At 42.4% G+C, this 27,496-nt stretch overlaps 1 protein-coding gene across 1 annotated transcript in view; it reads right to left on the minus strand.

Annotated features, from left to right (window-relative positions):
* PCNX2 (pecanex 2) overlaps positions 1 to 27,496 on the minus strand; it is a 292,774-nt gene that overhangs the window by 250,795 nt on the left and 14,483 nt on the right. Inside the window, exons 3-9 of the mRNA XM_029919353.1 lie at positions 18,166 to 18,371; positions 17,587 to 17,707; positions 16,825 to 16,861; positions 8,046 to 9,356; positions 3,883 to 4,030; positions 3,600 to 3,745; positions 1,497 to 1,590 (exon numbers count right to left, since the gene is read on the minus strand). Coding sequence (XP_029775213.1) covers positions 1,497 to 1,590; positions 3,600 to 3,745; positions 3,883 to 4,030; positions 8,046 to 9,356; positions 16,825 to 16,861; positions 17,587 to 17,707; positions 18,166 to 18,371 — 2,063 coding nt within the window. The remainder of the gene's footprint in view (positions 1 to 1,496; positions 1,591 to 3,599; positions 3,746 to 3,882; positions 4,031 to 8,045; positions 9,357 to 16,824; positions 16,862 to 17,586; positions 17,708 to 18,165; positions 18,372 to 27,496) is intronic.

Raw genomic sequence — 27,496 nt, forward strand, 5'->3', positions numbered from 1 at the left:
TGGGAAACAAAGGCAGAAGGAAACGGCAGATAGAACTAAATTTCCTTATAACCTGCGCCCACTGACAAATGCCTGAGGCAGGCAGAGTACAGCGTTTCTCTGAACGCCCTCCTGTCTTACTGCTAATGCTTTGCTGGGGAAAAACCACCTTAGCCTGACAACAGCGAGGCCTCCAGCAGCCTGTGAGTCCTTAGCACATGAAAATCTCGCTGGAAACTTCCCCTGGACTTTCCCTCCCCCCACCCCCATAGTGTATAACCAGTCTCTCCTCACAGTCCCGGGGCAGCTCTTCCTGCCCACGGTCCTGTCCCCGTGCTTTTGTGACATCACCTTTTTGCACCAAAGGCGTCTTCAAGAATTCTTGCCTGGTCGTTGGCTCCATACCCCACGAACCCCACTATCATCCCCAAAAAACCTCATCGGAGAACAGGCCTGTCCCTGCAGGAGTGGCCCTGGGCACAGCAGGCAGCCTCGGGGCCGGGGTCCAGTGGGGACAGTGTGGCCTGGGAGAGCCGCCACCTACAGCCCCCGTCGACTCCGGAAGGCTGACACCAGCGTTCTTCCACGGCAGTGGCAAACACCCTAAAGGGCTGGGACACAGCAAAATTCCACCTGGACACCAGAGCACAAGAAAGACAGACTTTCTTCTAGGCCCCCGTGAAGCTCCTCCTTCGGTCTGCCAGGCACACCCGTGCAGGAGACTTGGCCCCTGGGAAGGAGCACCGAACACAGGCTCTGGAGTTACATTCCTGCAACTCCCTTTGGACTCCCCAGGCGTGAAGCCTAAGGCTTTCTAATCACACCACAAAGGACTCCCATGAATCTTCACACACCGTTCTAAAGGAGCAGACGTGTAAAAGGTTCTTCCACACTAAAGAGCAGGCAACTGAGGTGTGTCCATGTGAATTCTTCTCATCGAATCTTGAAGTCCAGAATGAACCATGAATTCCGCCCGCCAGCAAAGTTTACAGCTCACCTGTGAATCCAGGTATGTTCTAGATGCACAAGCTAACTCAGTATCAGACTTAAGTAATGTAATTTAGAACATAATTTAGGAAGTTGTTGGATACATTATGAAGGAAGAAAATAGGAAAGATGTTTAGATTATCTACCTACGAAAGAGCTTGCCTTCATTACTGAGGGTGAGGACTACGTTTCTGGTTCATTCCTCAGGACAAATCTAAGATGGAGTTCTTGTGCTATACCAGTGTCCTGCCAGAGGGGGCACTGTTGCTTGCACAGGGCTCCTCTCTCTTGATATTTACACGTTATATTCATTTTTGTACGGACGTGGCCACTGCAAAAATGACTCTGTTTATTTTTTATTTTTTCAGAGTTTCTTTTTCTTGCACACAAAAGCCACATGCTTTGACACCTACCAACAGATTAACACATTCATTCTATACCAGGATCCTCACTTCATTTGCAGTCAAACTAATTTACATGCCTCCCAGCAAGGCAAGTGCTCCCAAACCTGAAACCAGAACTCCACTTACCTAGCACGAGAGCAGCTGTCACAATTTGATGGCTGATGCTGCAAAGGGCCTTCTTTCTGATTTCCAGACTTCAAATAACAGGATCTAATTTCCCCTAGAAAATCATAAAATTTCAGAAAGGAGTATCAGACAATTATTTGTATATGATCATTTCAGCTTATATATTTTTCGAGTTACAAGGAACTCATTTTGGACTGTTTTAATAATAACTGTTGGTAATCTAGGTCCATTCTTTGTATTTTTCCACAGAATGTGTAACTAAAAAAACCTTCTTGACATACCTCTCTAATAGTATGCTCAGACAAGTTTGCCTCAGTTACCTATTAATTAATTGCTTCTGATCAATTAATTTGCACAATCTCTTAATTCACCTTTATATACATTTGACCCTCGGACAACTCAGAGGATGGGGGCACAGACCACCCACGCAGTTGGAAGTCACTTACAACTCTGATTCCCCCAAAAACTCAACTACTAATTAACAAGGAAAGCCTTACCCATAACATAAAGTCAATTAACACACATTTTGAATGTCCTATGTTTTATATATTGTATTCTTATAATAAAGTAAGCCAGAGAAAAGACAATGTCATTAAGAACATCATAAGGAAGAGAAAATACATTTATGGTACTGCACTGTATTTATCCAAAAACAAAAACAAAAAACAAAAAACAAAGAAAACAAACAACAACAGCAAAAGACGTGTGTAAGTGGACCACTGCGGTTCAAAGCTCTGCTGTTCGAGGGCAACTGTCTTCAGCTCCCTGTTTCATACGTTTTCATCACGTGTCAGCGTGATGGAATATGCCAGGCCCATGTGCCTTTGTACCACGTGCTAAAAGAGGCTTATCACGTGTGTGGATGTGACTGGCGGAGTGCCCGAGACCATCCCCACCTCGGATTCGCAGACGAGCCCTGGCACAGAGCACTGACTGCTGTGTCAGCCTGGTAATGAGGAACAGCGAGAGCTGGAATTAATTTGCAGGGTTACATTAGTCTGCTAAAGAGGTTCCGGGGACTGAGGTGTGAAAATCAGTTCACTTTGTAAATGTAAATGGTCTCTCCCCAGAATAGGTTTGAGGAGTACCTTCTTCAGGTGACACCGGAGCGTAATTAAGTGTGTTAGCAGCAGCTGGAATGGAGACAGAAGGACAGGACCTCACCCGAAGGTTCCTCCCACCAAGAGATACAAGGAGAAGGAAGACCACAGCCCCCCTGGAGGCTCTGATAGAAGTGTTAATGTTGTTCTTCATAGTGTAAAAGGCTTCTTCTAAGTCTGCAGACGCAAAACACTTCAGACCACAAAAGACTGATCTATGGATAGGGTAACCATAGAATTTATTATCCAAACCAGGATCCTTTTGAGAGTAAAATAACAAACATTACCTGATGTATAAAAAACATTAATTGATGTCTTAAGCCAAAAACCCATCCTCAAAAACAAGGACCTATATCACTTATCTACAGAACTTTCAGCGTGCCACTTAATATTCCTTCCTTCCTCCTTTCCTCCCCTCCCCTTCCCTACCTTCCCTTCCTTTCTTTCTTCCCTCTCTTCCTTCCTTCTCTTTATTTTTTCTTTCTTTCTCTATTTTAAATCCTTTTTATAACAAAACACTAAACATACATATCAAGGTCATATTTTCAACATACATCCAGGAAATATTTACTAGATACTAGGCACTGCTTTCCTAAAGTTCACAGTTGTGAGGGGGAAAATACCATTAATCAAATTTTATAGGTCAATTTATAATTAGACATTATAATTGTATCAAAGAAGAAAAAGGACAGGGTGTTGAGAGCAGAGAGCAAAGGAATCTGACCAAGCCTGGGGAGTCCAGAAAAGGTTTCCCTCAAGAGCTTTCTTTAGAATTAAGATATGAACGATAAACAGCACATTGCCAGCACAGGGTCATGCTATGTGCAAAGGCCCTGAGGCAGGAAGGAGAACGCTCTGCTCTGAGAACATTATATGTGAGCCACCGTAGGACTAAGTCTTCCTGTTCCAAAGTCTAGAGCTGAGGCTAAGAGACCACATGGGCATGAGAAAGCCACCAGCTTTATCCCTTCCTCCCTGTTAGTAACGAGCTCTAAAGACTTACCATGTTCATCAATGAAGACATGCATAGCATCCACAGACATCTCTTCTTGCACAGATGTTTCAGGCCCACTGATGACTTGCAAGACAGAACTATCTTGCTGGGAAGTTACCCTGTAGATTATTTGTCTTTGTCTATTGCCCTGGAAACTTAACATATATAAAAGTTTCAAAAACTGTTAGGAACTCCTCTTTATCCTTAACAAACCATTAAAAGAAGCAGCCACTAATGGAGGTTGCTTCACACTTTGCACCAACATGAAGCTAAGTAAGTAAGTTACACTCACAGGGTTGTGATCTTGGCAGGCTCAGTGAACACGGGGCTGGTGCTAGTGTGGTCTTGACTTTGCACGTCTGGTTTTCCTTGTTTGGAACTGTGTCCGTTAGGCTTTTCACTTTCCTGGATTTCCTCCCTTTTCTCCTGGGAGCAGTTATCTGAAAAACACCATTTTATGTGTTCACATAATGTTCAACAAGACATTAATGTGAAACCTCTTGGAAATAAGTTACCAAAACTGAAACAAGAATAGACAGAAAATCTGCATAGCTCCTATGAATTCAGAATGTGTTTAAACAAATTTTAATTTTACTAATTATGACAGTGCCCAAGTATTGAAAAAGAGAAATGTTTATATGTTAGAGAGGTGATTTAGATACCTATGGACATCATCTACTCGAGGCTCAGGGATTCCCTTGAAATAAACCCTGTGACCACTGGCTCAGCGAGTTGAAAGTCACCCATTGAGATTACTTGGGCCTGAAAGGTTCATAACTCATAAATGGACAGCATCAGAGGAAAAAATAATTACATAAACAAACCTGGCTATTTTGGAGCAAGGTCCCATTTGCCACTTTATAATCTTATCAATCATTCCTTCTCACTCATTCTCCACATCTAAATTTTCAAGGTAAAGGTGGACGTAGTCCCTTCCTAAGGTGGATATTCATTAGAGCTGACTTTGAACTATATACTTGGCAGACACAGTGAGATACTGCACCTGCTCCTTGCCCCAAGAATAATTGAACACGAAGAAGAATGCCAAAGCCAAGAGGTACGAATAGGTTCTTTGAGTTTTTGCAGTCCTCTTTAAACAACTGACCAAATAAGAGTCTTGGCTTATACCGTGATGCACCACGGAATCCGCCCCTGAGGGTCAGCCCTTCCTTGTCTGAGGATACACCCCAACAGCCACTTCTAGGGTTATAATGACCACTGTATTCCCAAGACCAAAGATACCAAGAGTTATGTTCTTCTGAGTAAACTGTTGTCTAAGAGAAGAACACAAGTGAGTGTTTTGAACCCATGAGACATGCCACCAAGATCTGCACGGGCCCTCAAAAAGTAAACTTATATTAGCTCCCCTGAGTATGAATCACACGATTATGTATAGAACACCGTTTTTCATCTTCAGCCTCCAGGCAATCAGAGAAACATTGCCGGCTTCTATGTGGGTCCTCTAGATAAACATTCCCTGCACATCTGTGAAACTACCATTAGAATTTCTTGGATCCAAAAATGTTTGCCTTTCATTTGATAGCTTGTCAAGAGATAAGTTTTCAGTTTTCAGGAAACCCGTTAGTGAGAAAGTGCTATCATAACAAGCAGTGTTAGCCAGTGATCATATCACATACAAAATGGCAGAAGGCAAATACAGACCGCTCTACCTACCCCTTCATGCTATCTTTCTCCTATTTATTCATGTCTCTTTCTCATATTTTAGCCTCTCCTTCTCTTAAATGGGTACATTGCATATGTCAACATATAGACTATTTGTTTTCCTTTTTCCCTTTAAAATAACACATTCATGGGAAGTTTCTGTCTATAAAAACAGTGCATATGAATTGTATATAACTAAAACTAGAGAAAAGAAAAAATTTTAAATCACTCTTAACCCTATCATGATGATACAGGAGCCAATTTGATACATACACACCATGCCTGTCTTTTCTCCTAGGCATATACCTTTTTTTTTTTTACAAAAATTAAGTTGTAATCAGATACAATTTTATAACTGTTATATTTGTGTTAAAGTATCATAAATACTTAATGACATCAGATCTTCTTCTATACAATCTAAAAATGGTAGTTCTGTAATATTACATTGATACACCATAATTTATTGAACCAGAGCCCTATTGTTGTAAATTTAGCTTGTTTCCATTTTTCCATGCTTTGGATAATTCTTCAAAAAGGATCATTTATGATGATTTCCTTCAAAATTCTAGAAGAGATTGTATATAAAATAGGTGGTGGCCACACAAAATATATATATATAAATAGAGCTCTGACTCACAATCTACAGCAACCAGCCCAGGGAGTCAACATACTATGGGCAAGTCAGACGTGTAGGAAGTCGGAGGATTATTTCTAGCAAACAGTTCAGGAAGCCAAATGATAACCTCTGTAAGAATCAGCCCAAAATGGCCAGGACTTGATTAATTACTGAGAGCTTCCCTAACTTTTGTCCCCGTTTCCTGTACCAGTCACACGGGATGCTGTGATTGGCCTGTAGGTCCCCAGCCTCCAGTCAGAGCACTCCTGAAGCCTTCCTTTCCTCCGTTTCAAAGCTTTGCCACTCCTCCACCTGCCTTTGAGTCTCTGCCAAAACACAGGTAAGGCTGGCTGGCTCCCTTGCCATAGCAGGCTCTGAATAATAGCCTTTGCCTCTCCTCATTTGAGTGGTCTTTGTTTATTTCCACAAAGTTAAATCAAGCTGCACCAAAGCAAAACAAAAACATGGTTTTAGAAGGCTTTTGATACACGTGTGGTTTTCCATAGCCTTGAACCTTGGGATATACCCAAGCCCTGAAGATAATCCTTTGAGGGGACGGGCTGGGTTGGAAATGAGAGCATCATAGGGAGAACTGGGAAATCATGTATCTTGCTGCAATCATGGAAAGCTCAAGCACTGTTCCACTATCAAGCAGGTGAAAGATGATGAGGGTGCATTGCCTACGCTGCTGGTATCATTAAACACTCTCGTGTTTTAGAAATCTACTCTGAAATTGGTTTTCTTTTTTTAAGATAATTTATTGCCAAGTTGGCTAACATACAGCATATACAAGAAATTGGGTTTTTAGATAACAGCACATAACAAGTTATTATGTAGTGATAGAGGAGCAAGAAGATATTACCGATCTCCAAGACATAAGTGAAACAGCACCTAATCTGCCACCTTTAGTTCTTACCTTCCAAGAACTAAAAGACTTACCTCCTTCTCTTTCATCCTTCAATTAAAAACCTCTGTCCTTTCCTGGAAGAGGTAAATAATCCACTCCACCTCCCCAGTCCCTGCCTCATCTGCAGATTCCTGAAAACAAGCCTCTTCCTTTCCATAGAACACCCCGTAGCATCATTTCTTTGTACACCTCTAGATTTCCCATTTAATATGGTTCAGATTGAATGTGGTTGGCTGACAAATTTAAGAACAGAAACTTAAGTAGACAAGTCAAATAAATCTGACATGTGGCCTGAGGGGAAAATGAGAATAAAAGGCCGAAATTGATCATGGAAGAAGACTTTTCACCTATTTTCCTAACTGAATCCTTACAGTAAATCTATAATATATTGTTACTTCTGCCTTATTGAAGAAATTGTGACTCAGGTGGATTTGGTAAGTTGTCCAATCTCACCCAGCTGGTACTGCAAAACCAAAACTTTGCCCCTGGGCTCTGAGGTCCTAAAGCAAAGGCTCTGTCCACCATACACAACACTTCCCGGGAAGACACACGGGTACAGGGTACAGTATCCAATATGGTAGCCAGTAGCACATGTGGCTAATTAAATAAGGCTATATGAGAAGTAAATGAGTAAAGATGAGAGTGACTGTATAATTTATTCAAGCCGGGAACACTTTTGAGAGTGAAAGGTGGTGCTATTACTAATTTTGATGGCAAAATAAGCATAAATGGGGCACCTCTGGGGCAGACGACAATGTGTGGTCATCCTTGTTAATACACGTGACATGCTTAGGACAATGCTTGACATAAATTAAGAGTTCTGTGTTTGTTATAATTATGTTTACAAACTGGGATACTTAAAGAGTCTTGCTTACAGGATTTTATAATGGAATTCACCAGAAACGTGGATTCATCTCCCAGAAATGTACTTTACAATCAGCTTTCCCAGAATGCATCTATTCTATAGAGAAAAATCTATTGTGAGTTTTTGTTCCAGTGATAAAACATAATTGCTTATTTCCTTGGAAGTAAATATTGTGGCCTTCTAGGGAAGCCAAACATTCATTCCTACGCCTAAGAGTTCCTGCTGGAGTAAGCCTGTGTTAATATATGCTCAGCACACAGTTTAGTATTGGCACATTCAGCAATGATCAATAACGCCCAGCAGCAACAGCCCAATATCCCGCCATTTGCAAAACCAAATCACAGAAGGTAATCAACACATGTACTGCCTTCTGTGCATCACGACAGACATGCTGTGGAATCGTACCTTCAAGAGGTCCAGTGTCTTTGTTCTGCTCCACTGAGCCATTCCTTTGGTTGGATGCCACCTGCTTGGAAGTATTGATTGATTCTAATAGGGAGACAAATTCCAGGAAGTTGGATTCATTTGGTATTTGTCCTTCCTTAGCCTCTAGGTCAGATTTGGAAGTTGGCATTGTTTTTTCTTTATCGCTAATAATTTCTGCGGAACTCTTGCTCAAGAAGACATCTGTCCCGCTGTCCACACTGAGAACTCGGGTGTGTCTCTTTTCATGGCTGGTTTTACAAGATGATGGGTCAAGGTTAGCCTGGCCTTCCTTTGCCCCCTCAGACTCAGGGGCCATGTGAGGTGTGAATGGGGGGGTTGTTTCACGGCGGTCTCCTGTGGAGGAAGGGCTGCCATCCTTTGTGGCGTTTCCCCCTTCCCCAGATTCATAGCCAGAACACTGATTGGATGATGTCTCCACCATCAATCTCTCGGGAGTCCTGTCACCTCCACTGCCGTCGGGACACATCGCGCCTCCTGCCCCGTCCTCAGAGAGCTCCAGCGTGATGACAGGAATCTTTATCTGCTCAGCGTGGGGAGGACCGGCCACCCCTGGGGCAGCCGGTTCAGCGTCAGACTTTACCCTGGCGCTCTCAGTGCCGATTACCTTCAGGTGGAGCGAGCTGTCCAGGTCTGTCATGGAGTTCTGGGTGCTGCTCATGGTGATGACAATTTTAATGGGTTCATGCAGACTTAGAGGGTCTCCGGGTTGAGAAGTATCAATGAGAGTGACAGCGACCTCACTCTCCGAGTAGTCCACTTCCTGGTTCAAGGGTGGGTCCACCTGTCGGGAGGCGTCCCGGGAAGCCGGTGCAGGTGCAGGTCTGGCTATGACGGTGTCGCACTGAGGGCAGCTACTGCTCAGGCTTTCCGGAGGGGACTTGCTCTGCAACCCTTCCCTTAAGGAGCCCGGGGCGTAATTTTCAGGTTCTGCACTGAGGACTGAAGCCTCACTCCCCCAGGGCTGGACAGAGACATCGGTTTCTAGTAAGTCATACTGAGACAGAGACAAGTGTGGCAACTTCCTCAAGGCTTCTTTCTCTGCTAATCCACCCTCGGATGGGTGGCGCATCGGGGTCGGCCCCTTGCCTCCCCTCTCCTTCCCCTGATCGCCGGTTCGACTTCCTGCCACAGCTGGTTTTGTGGGTATGGCCGGCGGGGTCACGGTCTCCGGCACAGCACACGCTTTACAGGCAGGTGAGCTTTCCGTTCTGACACCAGGTGAGGTAGATGACACAGGGACGACAGGTTGGTCTTCTGAGAGAATGACGCCTGAAATAAACCACAGGTACTTGCTTAGCTCCCGAAACAGGTGAATGCTGTCCCGGGGCAAGACCTCATCATGCAAAGCGAAAAGCAGCACTAGCAACCAATGTGATTGGATGCTTACTTTTTTTTTTTTTTACTTTTTTAAATATAATTTATTGTCAAGTTGGCTAACATACAGTGTGTACAGTGTGCTCTTGGCTTTGGCAGTAGATTCCCATGATTCATCGCTTCCATGCAACACCCAGTGCTCCTCCCAACAAGTGCCCTCCTCAGTGCCCAACCCCCACTCTCCCCTCTCCCCCACCCCTCATCAACCTCAGTTTGTCCTCTGTATTAAAGAGTCTCTTATGGTTTGACTCCCTCCCTCTCTGTTTGAAACTATTGTTTCCTCTTCCCTTCCCCTAAGGTCTTCTGTTAAGTTTCCAAATTCTACATATCAGTGAAAAACATGGTGTTTGTCTTTCGTTGACTGACTCATTTCACTCAGCATAATACCCTCCAGTTCCATCCACAATGTTGCAAATGGCAAGATTTTATTCTTTCTCATTGCCATGTAGTATTCCACCATGTGTATAAACCACGTCTTCTTTATCCATTCGTCAGCTGACAGACTTTTGGGCTCTTTCTGTAATTTGGCTATTGTTGAAAGCACCGCTATAAACATTGGGGTACATGTGCCCCTATGCATCAGCACTCCTGTGTCCTTTGGATAATGGCTATAGTGCTATTGCTGGATGCTTATTTTTAAAATATCACCTCCATTCTTAAATTGTTCTTAAAATCTCCATATTTAAAAATAATAATTCAGACTTTTAGATTTTGCTGTTTTGTGACCTTGGGAGGCAGACTGATATGAAACAACTGATTTGAAACAAAGTGTTTGGGACTTCTTGTCAGGAAGGTCCTGGCTCTGCTACTTATTAGCTGCATTACCTTGGGCAAGGTACTTAATCCTTCTAAACCAAGATCCTTGGGGCGCCTGGGTAGCTCAGTTGGTTAAGCATCTAACTTTGGCTTGGATCATGATCTCGCGGTTTGTGGGTTCGAGCCCCGTGTTGGGCTCTGTGCTGACAGCTCAGAGCCTGCAGCCTGCTTTGGATTCTGTGTCTCCCTCTCTCTATCTCCCTCCTGGATACCATCACCACCCCATTCTCAAAAATAAATAACCATTAACAAAGTTTTTTTTAAACCAAAACCCTCCACTGTGGCGATATCGACACTTTAGGCCTGATAAATCTTTGCAGCGGGAGCTGTCCTCTGCATTGTGAGACGGTTAGCAGCATCCCTGGCCTCTGCCTGCTTGATGCCAGTAGCAACTCTGCCCTCGATCATGACAATGGAAAATGTCAGATGTTCCCTGAGCAGGACAGTCCCCCAGTTGAGAACCACTGCTCTAACCTTCAACCTCTAACCTGCAAAATGGGAATAATTATACCTACCTCTTAAGGCTGCCATGAGGATCTGGAAGGACAGATACGGAAAGCACTAGACCAAGGGCTTGGCACTGGGCTTATTGGGGCCTTGGTCTGAGGACAATGACAACCTCACGCTTCTTATGTGACTGGTAAGTTTTCAACCCATTTCTAAATTGTATGTGCAATACTTACGATGGTGACTGAGTGAGCTCTGTCCTCCCAGCTTCCCATATCTGTTAATGACCCTACACTTCCTAAGCCTCTTAAGCATGAAACCCTGGGGAAATCTTTTCATTGCTCTTTCTTGCCCAGCCTTATGGTCATTCAATCAATATCTCAGTGTTCCTTTGCTTTCATCATGAGGAATGCTCTCTGGGGGCTCAGGGCCCTACTGGGAGGGTCTGCAAAGCCACAGGACAGCCAGGATACGCAACTTGTCACTTACTCAAACATTAGAGGGGAAAAATAAATACAACTCTTGCGGTCATATAAAATATTACCTCATTATGGACACAAATGGGCATATGTTGGAAAAAAATGAAACATTTTAAGATATAACATGTAATCCTTGCCAGAGGCCGATTCAGCCTTGCGTCTCAGGAGGCCTGGGGCAGGTGGGAATGTACGCCCACCCCCTCCCTCCTAGGACACTTTGGTAGACAGAGTTGATCATGACACTGCTGTCATCAGAAGACCTTCATTGACTCTAGTACAAACTCTGGAACTATCTCTCCCACCTGAAATGTTCTTTCTCCTCACCCACCAGAGACCTCATTCAAGGCTGTTTTCATATCCCTCCTCCAACATGTAACTTTCCATGATCACCTAAACCAGAAATGAGCTCTCTTCTGAAATCCTCAAGCAACTAATGTCTACGGAACTAAACTTTACTTAACCTACACTTTTTAAACTGTAGCTGTATTCATGTAGATTTAAACTACCTTCCTAACTGGGCTACACAGTGTTCTAGAAAAACAACCATAGTTTATACTCGCTGAATCCTCCAAAGGACCCAACCTATTATCTTATCCACACTCACGAATGTTGGCTGATGATGAAGTGGAAATTATTTGACTTCGTAGCAACGCTATGCAGGTTATTTTATTCTACAGAGTAGATATCTTTTCATGAAAATAGAAGAACAAAAGGGTCTAGAAATAAGTTCACCACTCTACTGATAGATCTAGGACTAGAGCCCAGATCCTCTGAGTCCTGGCCTGACGTTCCTCTACTCTCTCTGTCTGCGTGTACAGCTCCTCTGCTTTGCCATCCAGATCTCAACTTGAAGTGGTCTCATCAGAGAGGCTTTCCATGTGACTCTACAATACCAAGTGCACTGTTGAAAATGAATAAAAATACTGCAGGAGAAATCCAAACCACCAGGCAGGGCCTGAGGAATGGGGTCTTGGGCTGGGTCTATAAAACACATTCATAATGCATTTTTACTGTTTCGTTGCCTCCCACACCACACAATTGTGATTGTACAGATTCGTAAGCCGACGGGACCGTTTCCTGACATACCAGATGAGAGGAAAGAACAACCCAGGTTTTAAAGCAAATAAGGATTTAATGCAAAGACCCTATCATGGGAACGCGCTTGGCATGTTTGAGGAAGAGATAGGAGGTCCATGAAGCTGGAGGAGATGAAAGCAAAGGGAGCATGAGGGAGGAAGAGAAGTCAGCAAGGCTGGCAGGGTCCAAAATATAAGCCAAAGCATGGCACATGGATTTTATGCTAAGAATAATGTGAACCCAGAAGAAGTTTTTCTAAGGGGCACATGATCTGAATGAGGATTTTAAAAATAACCCTGCCTGCTGCATGGAGGACAGACTCTGGTGAAGTGTGATAAAATTGCAGGAGAGACCAGGGAAGAGGCTGTTGCAGTTGACGAATGACAGTGTCTTGGACTAGGGCGGTTGTGGTGGACATGAAGAGAAAGAGATAAATCTGAAATACGTTTTGGAGTAGAACTGACAGGACTTGGTGATGGATGCATGCTAACGGTAATGAGGGAAAGAGAAACCAAGGAAAACTCCTTGGCTTTAAAGCTTTGATAACAGGATTGGTGGTGGGACTGTTTGCTGATAAGGGCAAAAGCAGAGGAGTTACAGATTTAGAGATATCAATTGAGAGATCGGGTGGTGATCCATTTAATATGACTATTAGACACCTGATCCAGGAAGAAAATAGATGTAAGCAGCTGGATGCCCGGGACATACAATTATATATTGTATATAAATGAATAAAGCCATACCATGGCCTATAAATGGGTCTTTTATGGACACATTAGCACATCATACCTCAGTGCCTGCTTAACCCTGAGTAAAATGACAATAATTTCCTACCTGGAAAACTAAGAAAAATAGTTGGCTTAAACTGACTCCACCAAAACATTGCTTAGCAATGAAATCTAACCCAATACAGTCATTTGCTTTCTATCCTTGACACTTTAACTGTAAAAATATACTATATTACTAATACACACACACACACACACACACACACACACACACACACATCAAGAAAGATACTATGGCAAAACTATATGATCATGTCAAGAGATGCAGAAAAAACACTTGACAAAAATCCAGTACTTTCTCATGATAAAAAACATTCAACAAACAGAAGTTAGAAGAGAATTTCCTCACAGAAACAAGACAGCTATTCTCACACCACCCAATAAATATTGTACTGGAAACTGCAGACAGGGCAATTAGTCGAGAAAAAGAAATAAAAGGCAACTAGATTGGAAAAGGAAAAGCAAAGGATCTCTATTCCCAGATGATATCATTATATTTATAGAAAATCCTAAGGAATCCACTAAAAAACTATTAGAACTAATAAACATTTAGGAAGTCAGTACAATATAAAATCAATGTGCAAAAATCAATTCTATTTCCATAGACTAGCAGTAAACCAGCCAAAATTAAGAATACAATTCCAGTTATAAGAGTATTTAACAAATAAAATTCTTAGGAATCAATTTAACAAGAGTACCAGATTTATATACTGAAGACTACAAAACATCATCAAAAGAATTCAAAGAAGAGCTCAATAAATGAAAAGACATCCAAGTTCATAGATTGGAAAATGTAATATTGTTAAGATGGCAATTCTCCCCAAATAAATCTACCGATTTAATAAAATCCTTATCAATATCCCAGGTGTATTGTTTGCAGAAAATTGATAGTTCACATGGCAATGTAGCAGAACCAGGAAAGCCAAAGGACTCACAGTTTCCAGTTTCAAAACTTGTTACACAGTAACTACAATCAAGATGGTCTGACAGTGGCATAATGATAGATCTGTAGACCAGAAGAATAGAATTCAAGTCCAACATAAACCCTTACGTGTACATGGTCAATTGATTTTCAGCCCAGTGCCAGGACATATTAATGGGGAACAAATAGTCTGTTCAACAAATGATCCTAGGACCACCAATAGACACATGCAAAAGAATTCAGTGGGACCCCTACCCCATATCATACACAAAAATTAATTCAAAACAGATCACAGACCTAATTATAAGAGCTACAACCAAAAACTCTCAGAATAAAACACAGGAGTAAATCTTCATGATTTCAGCAATGGATTCAGCAATGGTTTCTTATATATGACACCAAAACCCCAAACAACAACAACAACAATAAGACAATAAAGTAGACTTCATAAAAATTAAAAACTTTCGTGTTTTAAAGGACCCCAGTAAGAAAGTGACAAGACCACTGACAGACTGGGGGAAAATATTTGCAAATACATCTGATCAGGGACTTGTATCTAAAATATATAAAGAATTCTTACAAGTCACTATAAGAAGGCAATCTGAATAAAAACTGGGCAAAGAGGGGTGCCTGGGTGACTCAGTCAGTTAAGCATCTGACTCTTGGTTTTGGCTCAGGTCATGATCTAACAGTTTGAGTTTGAGCCCTGTGTCAGGCTCTGCGCTAACAGTGGGGGGCCTTCTTGGGATTCTCTCATATTCTCTCTCTCTCCCAAAAACAAATAAATAAACATTAAAAAGGTTTTTAAAAACTGGGCAAAGGGCTTAAGTAGACATCTGTCTCATGATAATGATGGTGACAATATCATCATTAGACATTACAAAAATAACTAAGTTCACATAAATCAAAGCCACAATGAGATTCCATTCACACCCACCAGAATGGCTATAAAAAAACATATAATGTTTGAAATCGCAAATGCCGTGAAAGACATGAAGAAATCGTGACCTTCATGTATTGATGCCGGGAATGTAAAATGATACACGTGCTTTCTAAAACAATCTGGAAGATCCTCAAATGATAAAACACAGAGTAACTACTTGACCCGGCAATGCCACTCTTAGGTAGGTATCCAAGAAAATGAAAACACGGCCACACAACAACTTGCCCAATGAATGTTCACTGAAGCATTATTTACAACAGCCCCAAAGGGGAAAGAACACAAAGTTCATCAACTGATGAATGGATAAATAAAATTTCATATAGCCACGTAATGGGATGTTATTTGGCAATAAAAGGAAAGGAAGCACGGATATAAAGCTTCAACACAGATAAACCCTGGAAACATTATGCTAAGTGAAAGGAGCCAGTCACAAGAGACCGCACCGTATGAAATGTCCAGAGTAGGCAAATTCAGAGAGACAGAAAGTACAGTAGTGCTTCCTGGGCCTGGAGAACACAGGGAGATTGAGGGGTGTGGCTAAGCAGGGTGGGGGGGGTCTTTTCAAGGTAAAGGAAATATTCTAAAATTAATTGTGATGATGGATATACAATTCTGAATATACTGAAAGTCATCCATTTATATACTTTGAATGAGTGAATGGCATGGCATCTGAATTATGTCTCAATAGACTACTATACTTTTTAACAACAAAAAGTACTGAACACTGGGATCGTGCGTTATGAGATTGGTCTAGGAAAAACAATTTGCTTTAGTTCACTGTTGTTGAAAAAACATTGGATTTAGCAGTCAGGTGTGGATCTAAATGTCACCTGTTAATCTTACTTGTTATGACTCAGAATTCCATTCATGATACATGCAAAGTCTCTTCTGCAATTCCTACTACCAGGAAGGAAGGAAGGAATTGTTTCAGTTAGAATGGTAAAGTTAAAAAGGGCCAGAACAAATGCTGAAAGGATGTAAAATAATGTTAATAGCAACAGTATGCTTGATCTGGGATGAGGAGCCTAATGTGACAAAAAAGTGTGTGTCTGTGTATGTGTGTGTAAATGGACATAAACTAATACTGTCATGAAACTCTGTAAATAAACATTTAAAACCTAAGTAAGGCTCACTTCATTTCAGCAATAGTAATGTAGTAAAAAGAATTTGAAAAATCCCTTACATATTATTCTCATGGAATTTAGCTGAGTGATGAAAAAAGAAAATTTCAGGTATTTAGACCCAAGTGCTAATTTCAGCTGTTTTACTGAAGATAAAATTATATGCTGCTTTCAAAATTTAAATAAGCATAAACTTCTCTTTGTAGTAGTACTATAAAAAATAGAATTGCAGAGAAAGGAGGTAGTTAATTCAGGCCTCCAAAAGCTCTTTTCTGAGTTTTCAGAAGACAAGCAGAAGATAAGAAAATGAAATCTTTGTAAAAAAAAAGATCTGGGGGCTTAAAAGAAAATTCCCAGAAACAAAATGTGTAACTTGAAGGAAATGTGGACCACGGGATGCTAAATAATTTCCTCTGCCATTTTTCAATGGAAGTACTACAATAAAAAGCTTGAGAGTCAATGGTGAATTGATCCTGTTTTATATCTGTGGTTGTTCTGAGCCACATGGAATAAACACAAACTGGAGAAAGTACAATGACATATGATCGATAAAATATTACAATTTAGATGTAGACGTGATGTACAAATTCTGATGAGAAATAATGAAAATCAAGAGTGAAAGAAATGAAGTTGAACTAGAACTATGCCTTCTTAGGTACAGTTTGTATTTTGAATTAATTCACTGGCATTCTGTTTTACAAAAGTGCTTTTTCACTTCCCTGAAGCTAATGCTGTGATAAAATATTAAATGGCGGTAATGAACATTTTACCTTTGAGATCTTCCACTGTTTCCTGCGCCGGCAACTCCTAAACAAACAGAAGAACAAAAATCAATACATTACTCAGCTCAGTGCCCATCTCTGGGCAGTCAGTGGGCCTGGAGCAGTGGTTACTGTCTTCCCAAATGGCGTGTGGGGAAGAGACGACACAGTGTCCACTGTGCCTAAGCTTCTAATAAAATGGAGAGCAGAAATGAACACAAAATATAGGTAAGGGCGGACACCCACGCAAGAGCACCGTACTGTGATAAAAGGGCCTTTGATCATTAAGAACGTGAAAAGGGGCTCCTGTGTACTATCGTGGATAGAGTCCAATAAAGTTCATCTGGACTGAAGGGGATTTATGGACTTCCCAACAGACAGGCATGATTTAATGTGGAGATGTGGAGGGGTACAGTTGATTCTAGGGGAAGACACTGCGAATATGGAGATTTAGATGAATGACAGACTAGAGCGGAGGAAGAGGTCAAGGTCTGTCTATAGGTTCTTCTGACCAGAGCGGCAGGCCCGGCAGGTGGGGCGGCCGGCAGAGGAGGCCAGTGGCCGTTTCCAGCACAAGATGGGATGTTTATCTCATGGTCCAAGGGCGCCCCAGGGGTCATTTCCACACCTGAGATGTGGGAAGCCACACGATGGGGGCAGTACTGACAACCAGAATTGTACTGAACATGCAGTGGCCCTGCACGTTTCCCATCCAGGCAGGATCAACAGGAGACAACAGGAACAGTGTGGAACAGAAAACCACACACTGACCAGTGGCCCAGATGAGTGCTGAGACGCTACGCTCGGCCCTCTGGAGCTGCAGCGCAGGGGAGGCGTGGAGAGGGTCCCATGAGGCTCTTCCTTTTTGCTGTGGTTAATCTGCCGGTTATTGCTAATCCGTGCAAGAAACACAAGAGCAGAGACGTTACCCAACAGAGCAGTGACTCGGTATTAGTCCCCAAGATTCCATTTTGGAATCATCACTGTCTACCAATTTTGTCTTTAAGGGAGAATAAGTACTACTTGAAAATAGTAGATTAACAAACTAGGTTGAACATACTCTGGCATGCACTAAGCATTTAAATGACAAGATAAAAATGCTGAAGTAAAATACTTCGCTCTTATAAGCCTAGTGCAAATGAACTGCAGAACATGGCAGAAGCTCATGTTCATAGTTCAACTATCCTGATTATCAGTATCGATTTTAGGCTTAAGTGTAAGTTCAAGAGAAGAAAAATGTACAGATTTGTGTCTGCCTATACTGGTGTGTATTCACAAAAACTAATGAATGAAAGACATTTTTAACTAAAACATTTAAATTATGAACTGACACAGTAATAGAAATGTTACCTTTGATTTTTGTGATTAGTGATGTGCTCCTTGTTGGCCTCTTTGTCTTTGTTTGGCTTTTCCTTCTTTCCGGGGGGTCTCTGCTGAATTACTTCCCCTTTATCAAACATGAGGTGGAGGCGATAACTGACCAATTTGATTATTGTGAAGAATATAGTCACTGAACTACAGTAAAAAAATACAGTGATGGCATTTGGAGGAAAAGCCTAGAGAAGAGAAAAGAAAGAAAACATGTACTCATTTGTAGGATTATCTTTTGTTTTCAATCTGAAGGTACTGTTGGACTATTTATTAAACATAAACTGTGTGAGATTTTGAATTTTATTCATTTTATTAGGAGAAAGAGCTGCTATCTTTTTATCTTAAAAAATCTTTCTTGTTTCTCAGATGCTGGTACCAGTTGCACTAATACCAACATTTCATTTTCAGGCAGGAACCCCACAGAACAAAAGGTGTATTATAGTGAGACTTTCCATGCTTTGTTAGTTGTTTTCCACAGCTCAGTCTGACTTCCTGTGCATCTGCTCTTAGCAGAGGCTAGAGAAAGGCCTTGAGATGCTGTTTCACTCAACAAAGCAAAAAGAGCCTTGTTGAGAAGAGAAGAAAGAAGGAAGGAGAAATGTAGGAAGATTAACGTAATGTCCTTTTCTTTCTTTCCATCATTCGTTCGTTCGTTCGTTCCTTCCTTCCTTCCTTCCTTCTCTCCTTCCTTCCTTCCTTCCCTGCTCTTGCATTGGGTTGACACCATCAGGCCATGGATTTCCCTAGCAATGTGATACAGGCAAGGAGCTACAAGAAAAGTAAGATGGGTATTTACATCAGTGTAAAAGGATCTGAGCCTGGAGGTCATGGTGAAGGCCAGCACAATTCTGTCCAATCCCCTCAAGAAACAAAATCACCGGGATCCATGCACTTGTCCCCTCCTGTAGGATCCCCCACATCCCTCCCTAATTCTCTCCCAGGACCATGGACAATTGCAGGTTCTCTAGTCCTTCCTAAACTGGGCTCTTATCTTTGGAGATTGAAATAGATCCCAGAGTATCTTAAGATGCTACCAAGGGCAGACTCAATAAACAGCAAGATCCTTTGATCAATGCACTTTGCTGAAGTATCTCAATAAATCCAGTGATGAATACAGTCTCTCTTTCGACCTGGAACTGGCTGGGCCTGTAGACAATAGGCTGCTCCCAAGCAGCCCCTGAATAACCCCCCATGGTCACATAAGAGTCTATCATCTCGGTAAGACCATTTCAAAAACAGCATAGCCAACAAAAATAAAAGAAGAGGAAAACTATCATCAGCAAGGAAAGCTAAAGTGAAGAATTTTCACCATCCCTGACTTGTTTTTATCCATGGGGAAAAATTCCACAAATAAATATAAATTAATAAATAAGTGAAGTAAAGATTGATTAGATGAAACAAATATAGATAGATAGATAGATAGATAGATAGATAGATAGATAGATAGATAGACAGATAAGAGAAAGAGGGAAGGTCAGGTTCCCCACCTGGAAGCAGATAGGTTTCACATTTGATGAGAAGCAATCTCTTCTCTTATATCAATTTCTTATATCAAGCAATATAAAGAGAAGTTTAAAAAGAGAGGGGGAGTGACAGGGGCCACGAATGGTCCCCAGCACTTTTTTGTAACATGTCTCTGTACATCAGATATAAAAAACTTAGGCTGAAGCTAGACAGTGAGTTTGAAGAACCTGATAATGGAAGAGTAAAACCCAGCAAATGTCCTGAGAAGAGATTAGCCTGCTATCACATACAAATTATATTCAAAAGTTGTTTAAATTATAAGGTAACTTGGGTTTCATAGTACTCTGATTAGTAAGGGGGCACAAAAAGAATTTGTGCTCACAAACTATCCCACGTAGTCCCCTGCATTTCCCAGCCTCCTTTACAGTCAGGCTAGAGCCACGTGACTACTTTTGGCCAATGGACTACGAGGAGAAGTGGCAGGTGTCACTCCTAAGCCTGGACAATTATGAGCTAGGAGCCCCCCTCATCCCACTCTTCTCTTTAGTTGGCAATCTCAGGGACCATGTTTTCTAGATGATCCATGTGCAAGATGACAGAGCTTCCTTCAACATGGGTATCTGGGTGACTCTGGAATAAGGCCCTAGACAGACATGTACTAGAAGCGAGAAATAACCCTTTGACTCATTAGACCACTGAGACATGGGGGTTGGCCTGCTGCGGCGGCTAACAGTAGGAAGCTAATACTGGGGGTTCCATTTCCATGAGAAAGCTTCCATTCGAGTTATATTAGAAACAAATGGGGGCGGTGCACATCAGGCATTGGGAAGAGAATGCTAGCAAGGGTGAGAGAGAAAAGGTAACATATGGATATTAGGAAAATTCATTTGGAAAAAATGACTTGACATAATAAGAAGATGTATTACTTTTCAGTTGACTTTCGTAAATATGGACTGTAGCATTGGCTTGGCGGTGTTGAAATTAAGAGAAGGTGAGAAATTACAATGAGGTTTGGTATCTAGTTTGCAACCCAGGTGAAAAAAGGCCTTTGTCTCATCCTCCATGAAAGACCACTGGCACTTAGTCTCATCCCCCAAAAGCCCATAGACCTCACCAGGCTGTAGTGAAAGACAGATATTTTGCTAAAAATCTCGAGGGAGAGAGAAAAGGTTTTACAATGTGCTACAGATGACACATTCTTCCTTCCAAAATACCCTGCTCTCCTTTAAAACCTCTTCCTTCAGTAGACCCTGCAAACAGAATCTAGAATCCTCCCAAATATCCCTTTTTTAAAGGCTATATAATCACGCTCTGCTAGAGCTCCTTCACTTCTACACTCCCAGGGACATCACTGAAAATTACTTTCAAGGCCATTTTACTGCTGGCATCATTATGATCAACAAAAGATCCCCAGCTCCTAGGATTTTCTGTCCTTAGAAGTAGGAATGCAAGGAGAAGAGGAGGGCTTAGGAAGAAATGTGTCATGGATGATCAGTTTGAATTGGCTTTTAAGGGTTGCCTGGGTGGCTCACTCAGTCAAGCGTCTGACTTCAGCTCAGGTCATGAACTCATGGTTAATGGGTTCAAGCCCCGCGTCAGACTCTGTGTTGACAGCTCGGAGCCTGGAACCTGCTTCGAATTCTGTGACTCCCTCTCTCTGTCCCACCCCTGCTCATGTGCTCTCTCTAAAAATTAAATAAACACTAAAAAAATTAATTGGCTTTTAATTTATATTAGATTTCCCTTACCTCCTCTCATATTAGGTATATTCAGATTTTGAATAGAGGTCTACTTGTTCTAGGGGAAACCACAATTATTTTGCTTTGTTTCCATAAACATCATTTTAACACATTCTAATTAACGATAGGAGGCAATAATTTTCAAAATGATATCCTTGGCCAAAGAAAAGCTGCATGTTGCTCTCTGACACATTATTAAGATAACGAATAGTATCATAATTCATTTGACCAAACTTCCTCTGACAAAATTTCATGAAAAACAACATGCCATAAGCAACTAAGCAATGGCAAATTGCAGTCATGAGCACTTCTCACAAAACTGTATTTCTTGGAATACGGCATCTTCTAGGAGTATCTGTCTGTGGGAACACACCAATCATTAGCAGCTCCCTCAGATGGAAGCACCTCTGTTCCTCAGGTTCACAGCTCAGCCTCTCTCACAGGGTGTACCCACACTTTATTTTTAAATTTTATTATGGCAAAATATATATAATATAAAATTTACCATCCTAACCATTTTTAAGCGTACAGTTCAGTGGCATTGAGTAGATTCACTTTGTTGTACAACCATCACCACCATCCGTCTCTGGGATTTCTTCATCTTCCCAAACTGAAAGTTCATACCCATTACATAGTACTTCCCCCTCCCCCAATCCAGACAACCAACTCTCTATTTTTGTCTCTATGAAGTTGATTCCTCTCAATACCTCACCATTGGAATCATACAGTATTTATCCTTTTGTGACTAGATTATTTTCCTTAGCATAATGTCCTCAGTTCAGCCATGCTGTACCATGGGTCAGAATTACATCCAGAAGTGGAATTGCTGGATTGTGCAGCACTTGTATGTTTGATATTTGAAGGAACCTCCAAGCTGTTGTCCATAGTAGCTGTGCCATTTTAGGCCACTCTGGTTTTTACGTTCAGGTTCATGGGTCATTGCTTTCCATTTCTTGAGTAGCCTGGAGAGATCAAGAATCTGGCTGTGTGAGGACTGGCTGTAAATCATGCTGGTGTCCAGTGAGAATAAACCCTTTCGGAGCATTTCAGTGTCCGGACATAAAGAAGGGCACTCCTGGGGGTTCAGCCTTTCTTAATGTATATTTTATAAAGATTCTTCCTCAATTCCTTCCTAATTTTGAAGAAGGCTTCTGGAAATATTTTTTTATCTTAAAAATGTAGAAGCATAAAAGGGTTTTGAAGAAATAAAAAATTCTTACAAATGAAAAAGCATAGTGTGGTCATACTTGCAAGTTGACAAGTACATACACCTGTCGCCTGGAAGGTACTTACCCAGCTACTTCCAACACCTGACAGAGAACCAAGGACTCGAAGGAAAAAAGTGTTTAAATGCCTTCTGGGCAGTTGAAACACATCACTGTTAGAGAGAAACTCCCCTCCACCCTTTGGTTTCCAAGAGAGGAAACACAGCTGACCTCTCTGTGCTTCTAATTCCTTCCTCAGTGATTTCAGACCCGTATCTGGGAGAACAGGAAATGGATGTGCCTTCCCTTCTACGGCTCCCAATTAGGAGTCCACCTACCTGCAAATACGACACATTTTCCAATAATAGCTTCATTTGCAATAAAGGTGACATCTGAACTCCAGCTGCTTGACTCTTTGTCCCCCTCAAGTGGCTCCCTCAAGGTGCTATTTGTTGGGCCACCAAGTCTGTGCATAAAAGTTATGACCTTGACTGGAAGGCAAGCGACTCAGAGCATGGGTTGGAAGCTTTGTTTCTTACCCTAAGCATATTTATGTGGCATATAATACGGCTAACAAATTTGGTCTCCCAGCTCATAACAGAAATTAGAAGGCTGAAGAGGAGAAGGAGGCAGAAGAGGAGGGAGAGGAGGAGGAGGAAAAGGAGCAGGGGGAGGAGGAGGAGGAGGGAACAGAAGTAACCACGATAATGTAACAAGACATAATAAATGACAGCAGAGTGTCAGGAAAGTATAAAATAAAAACTATGAAAAGGCATGTCACTTGTATGGTCATTTTTTGAGACACAAACATGACTCAGTCATCTCTGGGGACATCACTATAGAAACATAATAGGATATCCAGGAGCACAAAGAAAATGTCCAACGATATTCAATACACTATCAGAGAAGGCAGGGGAATGTAAAACTATGTATTTACAGTAAATTGAGTCTTCCTGCTTTAAGGTTAAGCTTCAAATAATTTAGAAAATGTTTTTACTCAGAATATGTGGCCTACTGAATTAGGCATTAATCTCCCAGCCATAACATTCACACTGGGTTTTGCCATTTCTGTACCATCAAGGGGAGTGTGATGGTCCTGCTGTGTGCCAGCGCCTTCCCTCGGGCTGCAAGGGACCGCCCAGCGCGGGTATTCATACCACCCGGGGCAGACACAGGCCTCGGAATCTCCTCGTTCATGTTCCTGGAAGCCAAACTGATAGTGCTTGACTTTCAGAAGATCCTAAGTTATTCCCAAAAGACAAGGTGCAGACTGAGGGGCCTTATCTGCTTCAGAGGTTAGAGAGATCCCATCTTGTTCATCCATTTTGTCAAATTAGAAAGAGCTTTGTCCATCCGGCCATCCGTTCCTCATCCATTCATTCATCCACTCAATACACAAATGCGGCGTGTTGGGCCGAGGCATTAGTTCAATGACTTCACTCAGGTAGGACTTCGGGGTCCTCTCTAAGGAAACTATAATGCCCTTGGAGGAAAAAATCAGGCCACAAGATGGAGAAGTACCATCATTTTTCCGCATTTAAATATGGGAAGGGATTTATAGGTTTTCACCTCTTGAATCACAGTTCTTTACCTATTTTGTGAACTTCCATTATGAAAGAATGACAAAATCCCCACTTAATACTTTCTCAGAAAACCTGGAACCCTGGATTTTGTCAGGAAACTGGAAGGCCCTCAGCAGTCCTGTGGATGCCGGGCATGTGGCTGAGAAGGCCGGAGGCAGACGTGTGAGAAAGGCAAGCGGGTGTGTAAAACTCCTGACAACAGGGAGGAGCCCTTCGTGTGGCACCCTCAGAAGTAGGCCAGCCTTGCAAGTATTTTTAAATGATGAGGTGAGTGGAATCGAGAAATCTGACTGGTTCTCCAAAGACAGGTTTGCTCGTATCTCTGTCCTTCGGAGGAAGACGAACGAAGCATGTTCCCTTGGCCCTATTTGACTGCTTTCGGACCTGCTGTCTATCAGATCTGCTCTGATTTCTCTGAGCTCCAGGGCTTCTTTTTGTGTGCGCAGCTTTCCTGGGAGCAATGCTGGATAGAGAAGTGGTGAATGTTTGGACTGTCAAGGCTGTGCTACAGGGAATGATAAGACAGAAAAACAGCCAAAGGTTGAGTAGGTAGATTTGAGGCAGGGGCATGAAAATGAGAATCTGTGTGGGCTGGAATGCTGTGAGAACCATTTAGAGAGCCAGCACCTGCAACTGCCTAATCCTCAGTCTCTCCTCTTCTCATCGAGAATGTTCATGGTGGACAGCTTAATCAATGAGTGCCTAGCAGTCCAGAAATCTAGATGTGTGCTGTCTTTTCCGTTTCAGGTGGTCACGGTAAGAGGTAACATTTCATTTACATGTTTAATGTACACGGACCTAAACAGGATGAACCGATCTGTAAACTCATTGAAGGCAAAAGGATGTCACTCTCAATGCAATGATTAGCTCAAGCAGGAGTCTGTACTGAATGTCACTGAATATCAATGTCGTGTTTCCTAACAGGAATAAATGTGTGATTTTGAATTTAAAATGAGAATTTAGGGGCATCTGGGTGGCTCAGTAGGTTAAGCATCTGACTCTTGATTTTGGTTCAGGTCCTGATCTCACAGTTTGTGGGTCTGGACACCGTATCAGGCTCCATGATGTCAGCGTGGATTGGGATTCTCCCTCCCCCTTCCTCTCTGTTCCTCCTCCACTTGCGCAAGTGCACTCAATCTCTCTCTCAAAAGAAATAAACACTTAAAAATAAAGTAAGAATTTAACAATGTGAATGTTTACAAAATATAAACCATATCTGATCAATTCTATATTTGATACATAAACCTAAACTTGTACATTCATTTTCTGTAAGCAATTGTAGATTCCTTTGAGTTCTTAAGTACCCTCAAAACCCAAATGATAGAGAAAATGTTTACTGTCATGAAATTTCAAGTGTTTCGCTTAATATTTAAATTTAATGAATCAGAATATTTCATTTCTTAATTCTTAAGCAGTAGTCTTCAAAATCAACTATATGAAAAGATTACCGTCAGTAATACTGCTGTGAGATAAAAATGAATTGAGTTGACAAAGTTTTCCTTTACCCACCGTGTCTCACACACAAGCAGAGGCCACAAGGCCATCTGAGTCGTGGAAGGAGGGTGCTCACAGCTCACGGGGAGAGGCTGCGCTAGAGAGGCTCCTGTGCATCTCCAAGTCCCCCTGCAGATTCTGTAACACCTTCCCTTGCTCGGCCTGCTTTCTGGCATGCGAGGAAGAAGCTGGATGTTGGTATCTCTCAGGATCCTTCTTTCCTTCTACCCAATGGCAGGCATCTTGAGCTGGATTCTTCCATATGCCATAGCTTCCAGTGGGTTTCCGCTGCTTCCTCTTCAGTGGTGCTTTTCAATAGAATGGAAGTTCTACTGGCATTTGAAGACCAGTAATTTCTCATCGCACCGTATGTTTGGCGTGTCTGGCCGTCACTCTTTAAATGCTACTGTGACATTTAATTGAAATGCCACTGTGATAAAGTCATTGAGATGAACCTCAAAATGCTCCTTGCAAAAACCGCCAGTGCCTTTTGGGGGCAGGTATCTCTCCCAGTCTAGAAGAACTGGACCTACTTAACCATAACATGAGAGGTAGACCATTGTCACACTGCAGTGAAGGCCTCTAGAGTCATGGACATCACCCTCTGATATTATATAATGATCTAGCTCCTTCTTTTAGCCTAGAGTTTCGCTACCCCAGTGCTACTGACATCTTGGGCTGAGTAACCCTCTGCTGTGGGAGTTGTCCTGGGCACCGCAGGAAGTAGATGCACCCCTGGCCTCCAGACACTAGGTGCCAGTACCAAACCCTCCAGTGTGAAAACCAAAATTGTCTCCAGAAATTGCCAAACGTCCCGGGAAGGGTTGCAGACTTGGTCTCCTCACTGAAAACCACTAATTATCCCCATACATGTATATGTGTTTACCTTGCACCAAACACAGAGATAAAAAACATCGTCCCTATACTCACAGAGTTCAAAGTCAAGATAGATAGGAGATAGTTACCAGGTGGAGCGGCAAGTGCTGTAATTCTGGCCCACTGGGGCACACCCGGCCTGAGAGGTGGGGGTGAGGAGCCGAGAAGATCACTCCAGGCAAGCAGCTCTCTGTCAGAACTGGGAAGGACACCGAGGAAGGACAGGCACAAGGCACCCCACATGAAAGCCCAGAGCCTTCCAGGAAGAGCCACATGGCGCACTCCGGCAGGGGCACACGACAGTGCCGCAGGAAGGGTCTCACACACCCCAGGCTCAGAAATTCAATCCGCTGCTCCCCAGCTGAAGGATGTGCCGGCATGGAGGGGAAAAGCTGTGTCTGCGTTCCACAAGCCCATCCGTGTGCACAGCAGGCGGGACGGAGGGGCGAGACGGGCCAGGAGGAGACCGGAAGGGGGCTGACCTACTTCAGGACTGTCATAGAGCTAAATGAAACCACCCATGTGGATGCCCGCTGTACCCCATAAACTGATTTTCCACAAAATCACCTCAAAACTGTACAGTATGATATAAAGTATAACCGATTGCCCCTGCTCTCCTCTATCAGCATCAGAAGCTCCAAAGACCCCTTTCAAAACAACTCTCAGACGAGCAGCATCAATGGCAGGACTGTCAGAAGAAATGAATCATCCTTCAAGGGGACTACTGGTGGGAAGGAGCTGCCATATGGTAAGTTGCCACTTTTTTTTTTATTTTAAAAAGTTATCATTTATGGAAAACAGTATGGCAGTTCCTCCAAAACTTAAAAATAGGATAACCATATGATCCAGCAATTCTATTTCAACCCCAAAGAAGTGAAAGCAAGGTCTCAGGGAGATATTTGCACATCCACGTTCCCAGCAGCATTAGCCACAACAGCACGAGGTGGAT

The sequence above is a fragment of the Suricata suricatta genome, chromosome 2, assembly GCF_006229205.1.
Source record: "Suricata suricatta isolate VVHF042 chromosome 2, meerkat_22Aug2017_6uvM2_HiC, whole genome shotgun sequence".
Classification (NCBI taxonomy): domain Eukaryota; kingdom Metazoa; phylum Chordata; class Mammalia; order Carnivora; family Herpestidae; genus Suricata; species Suricata suricatta.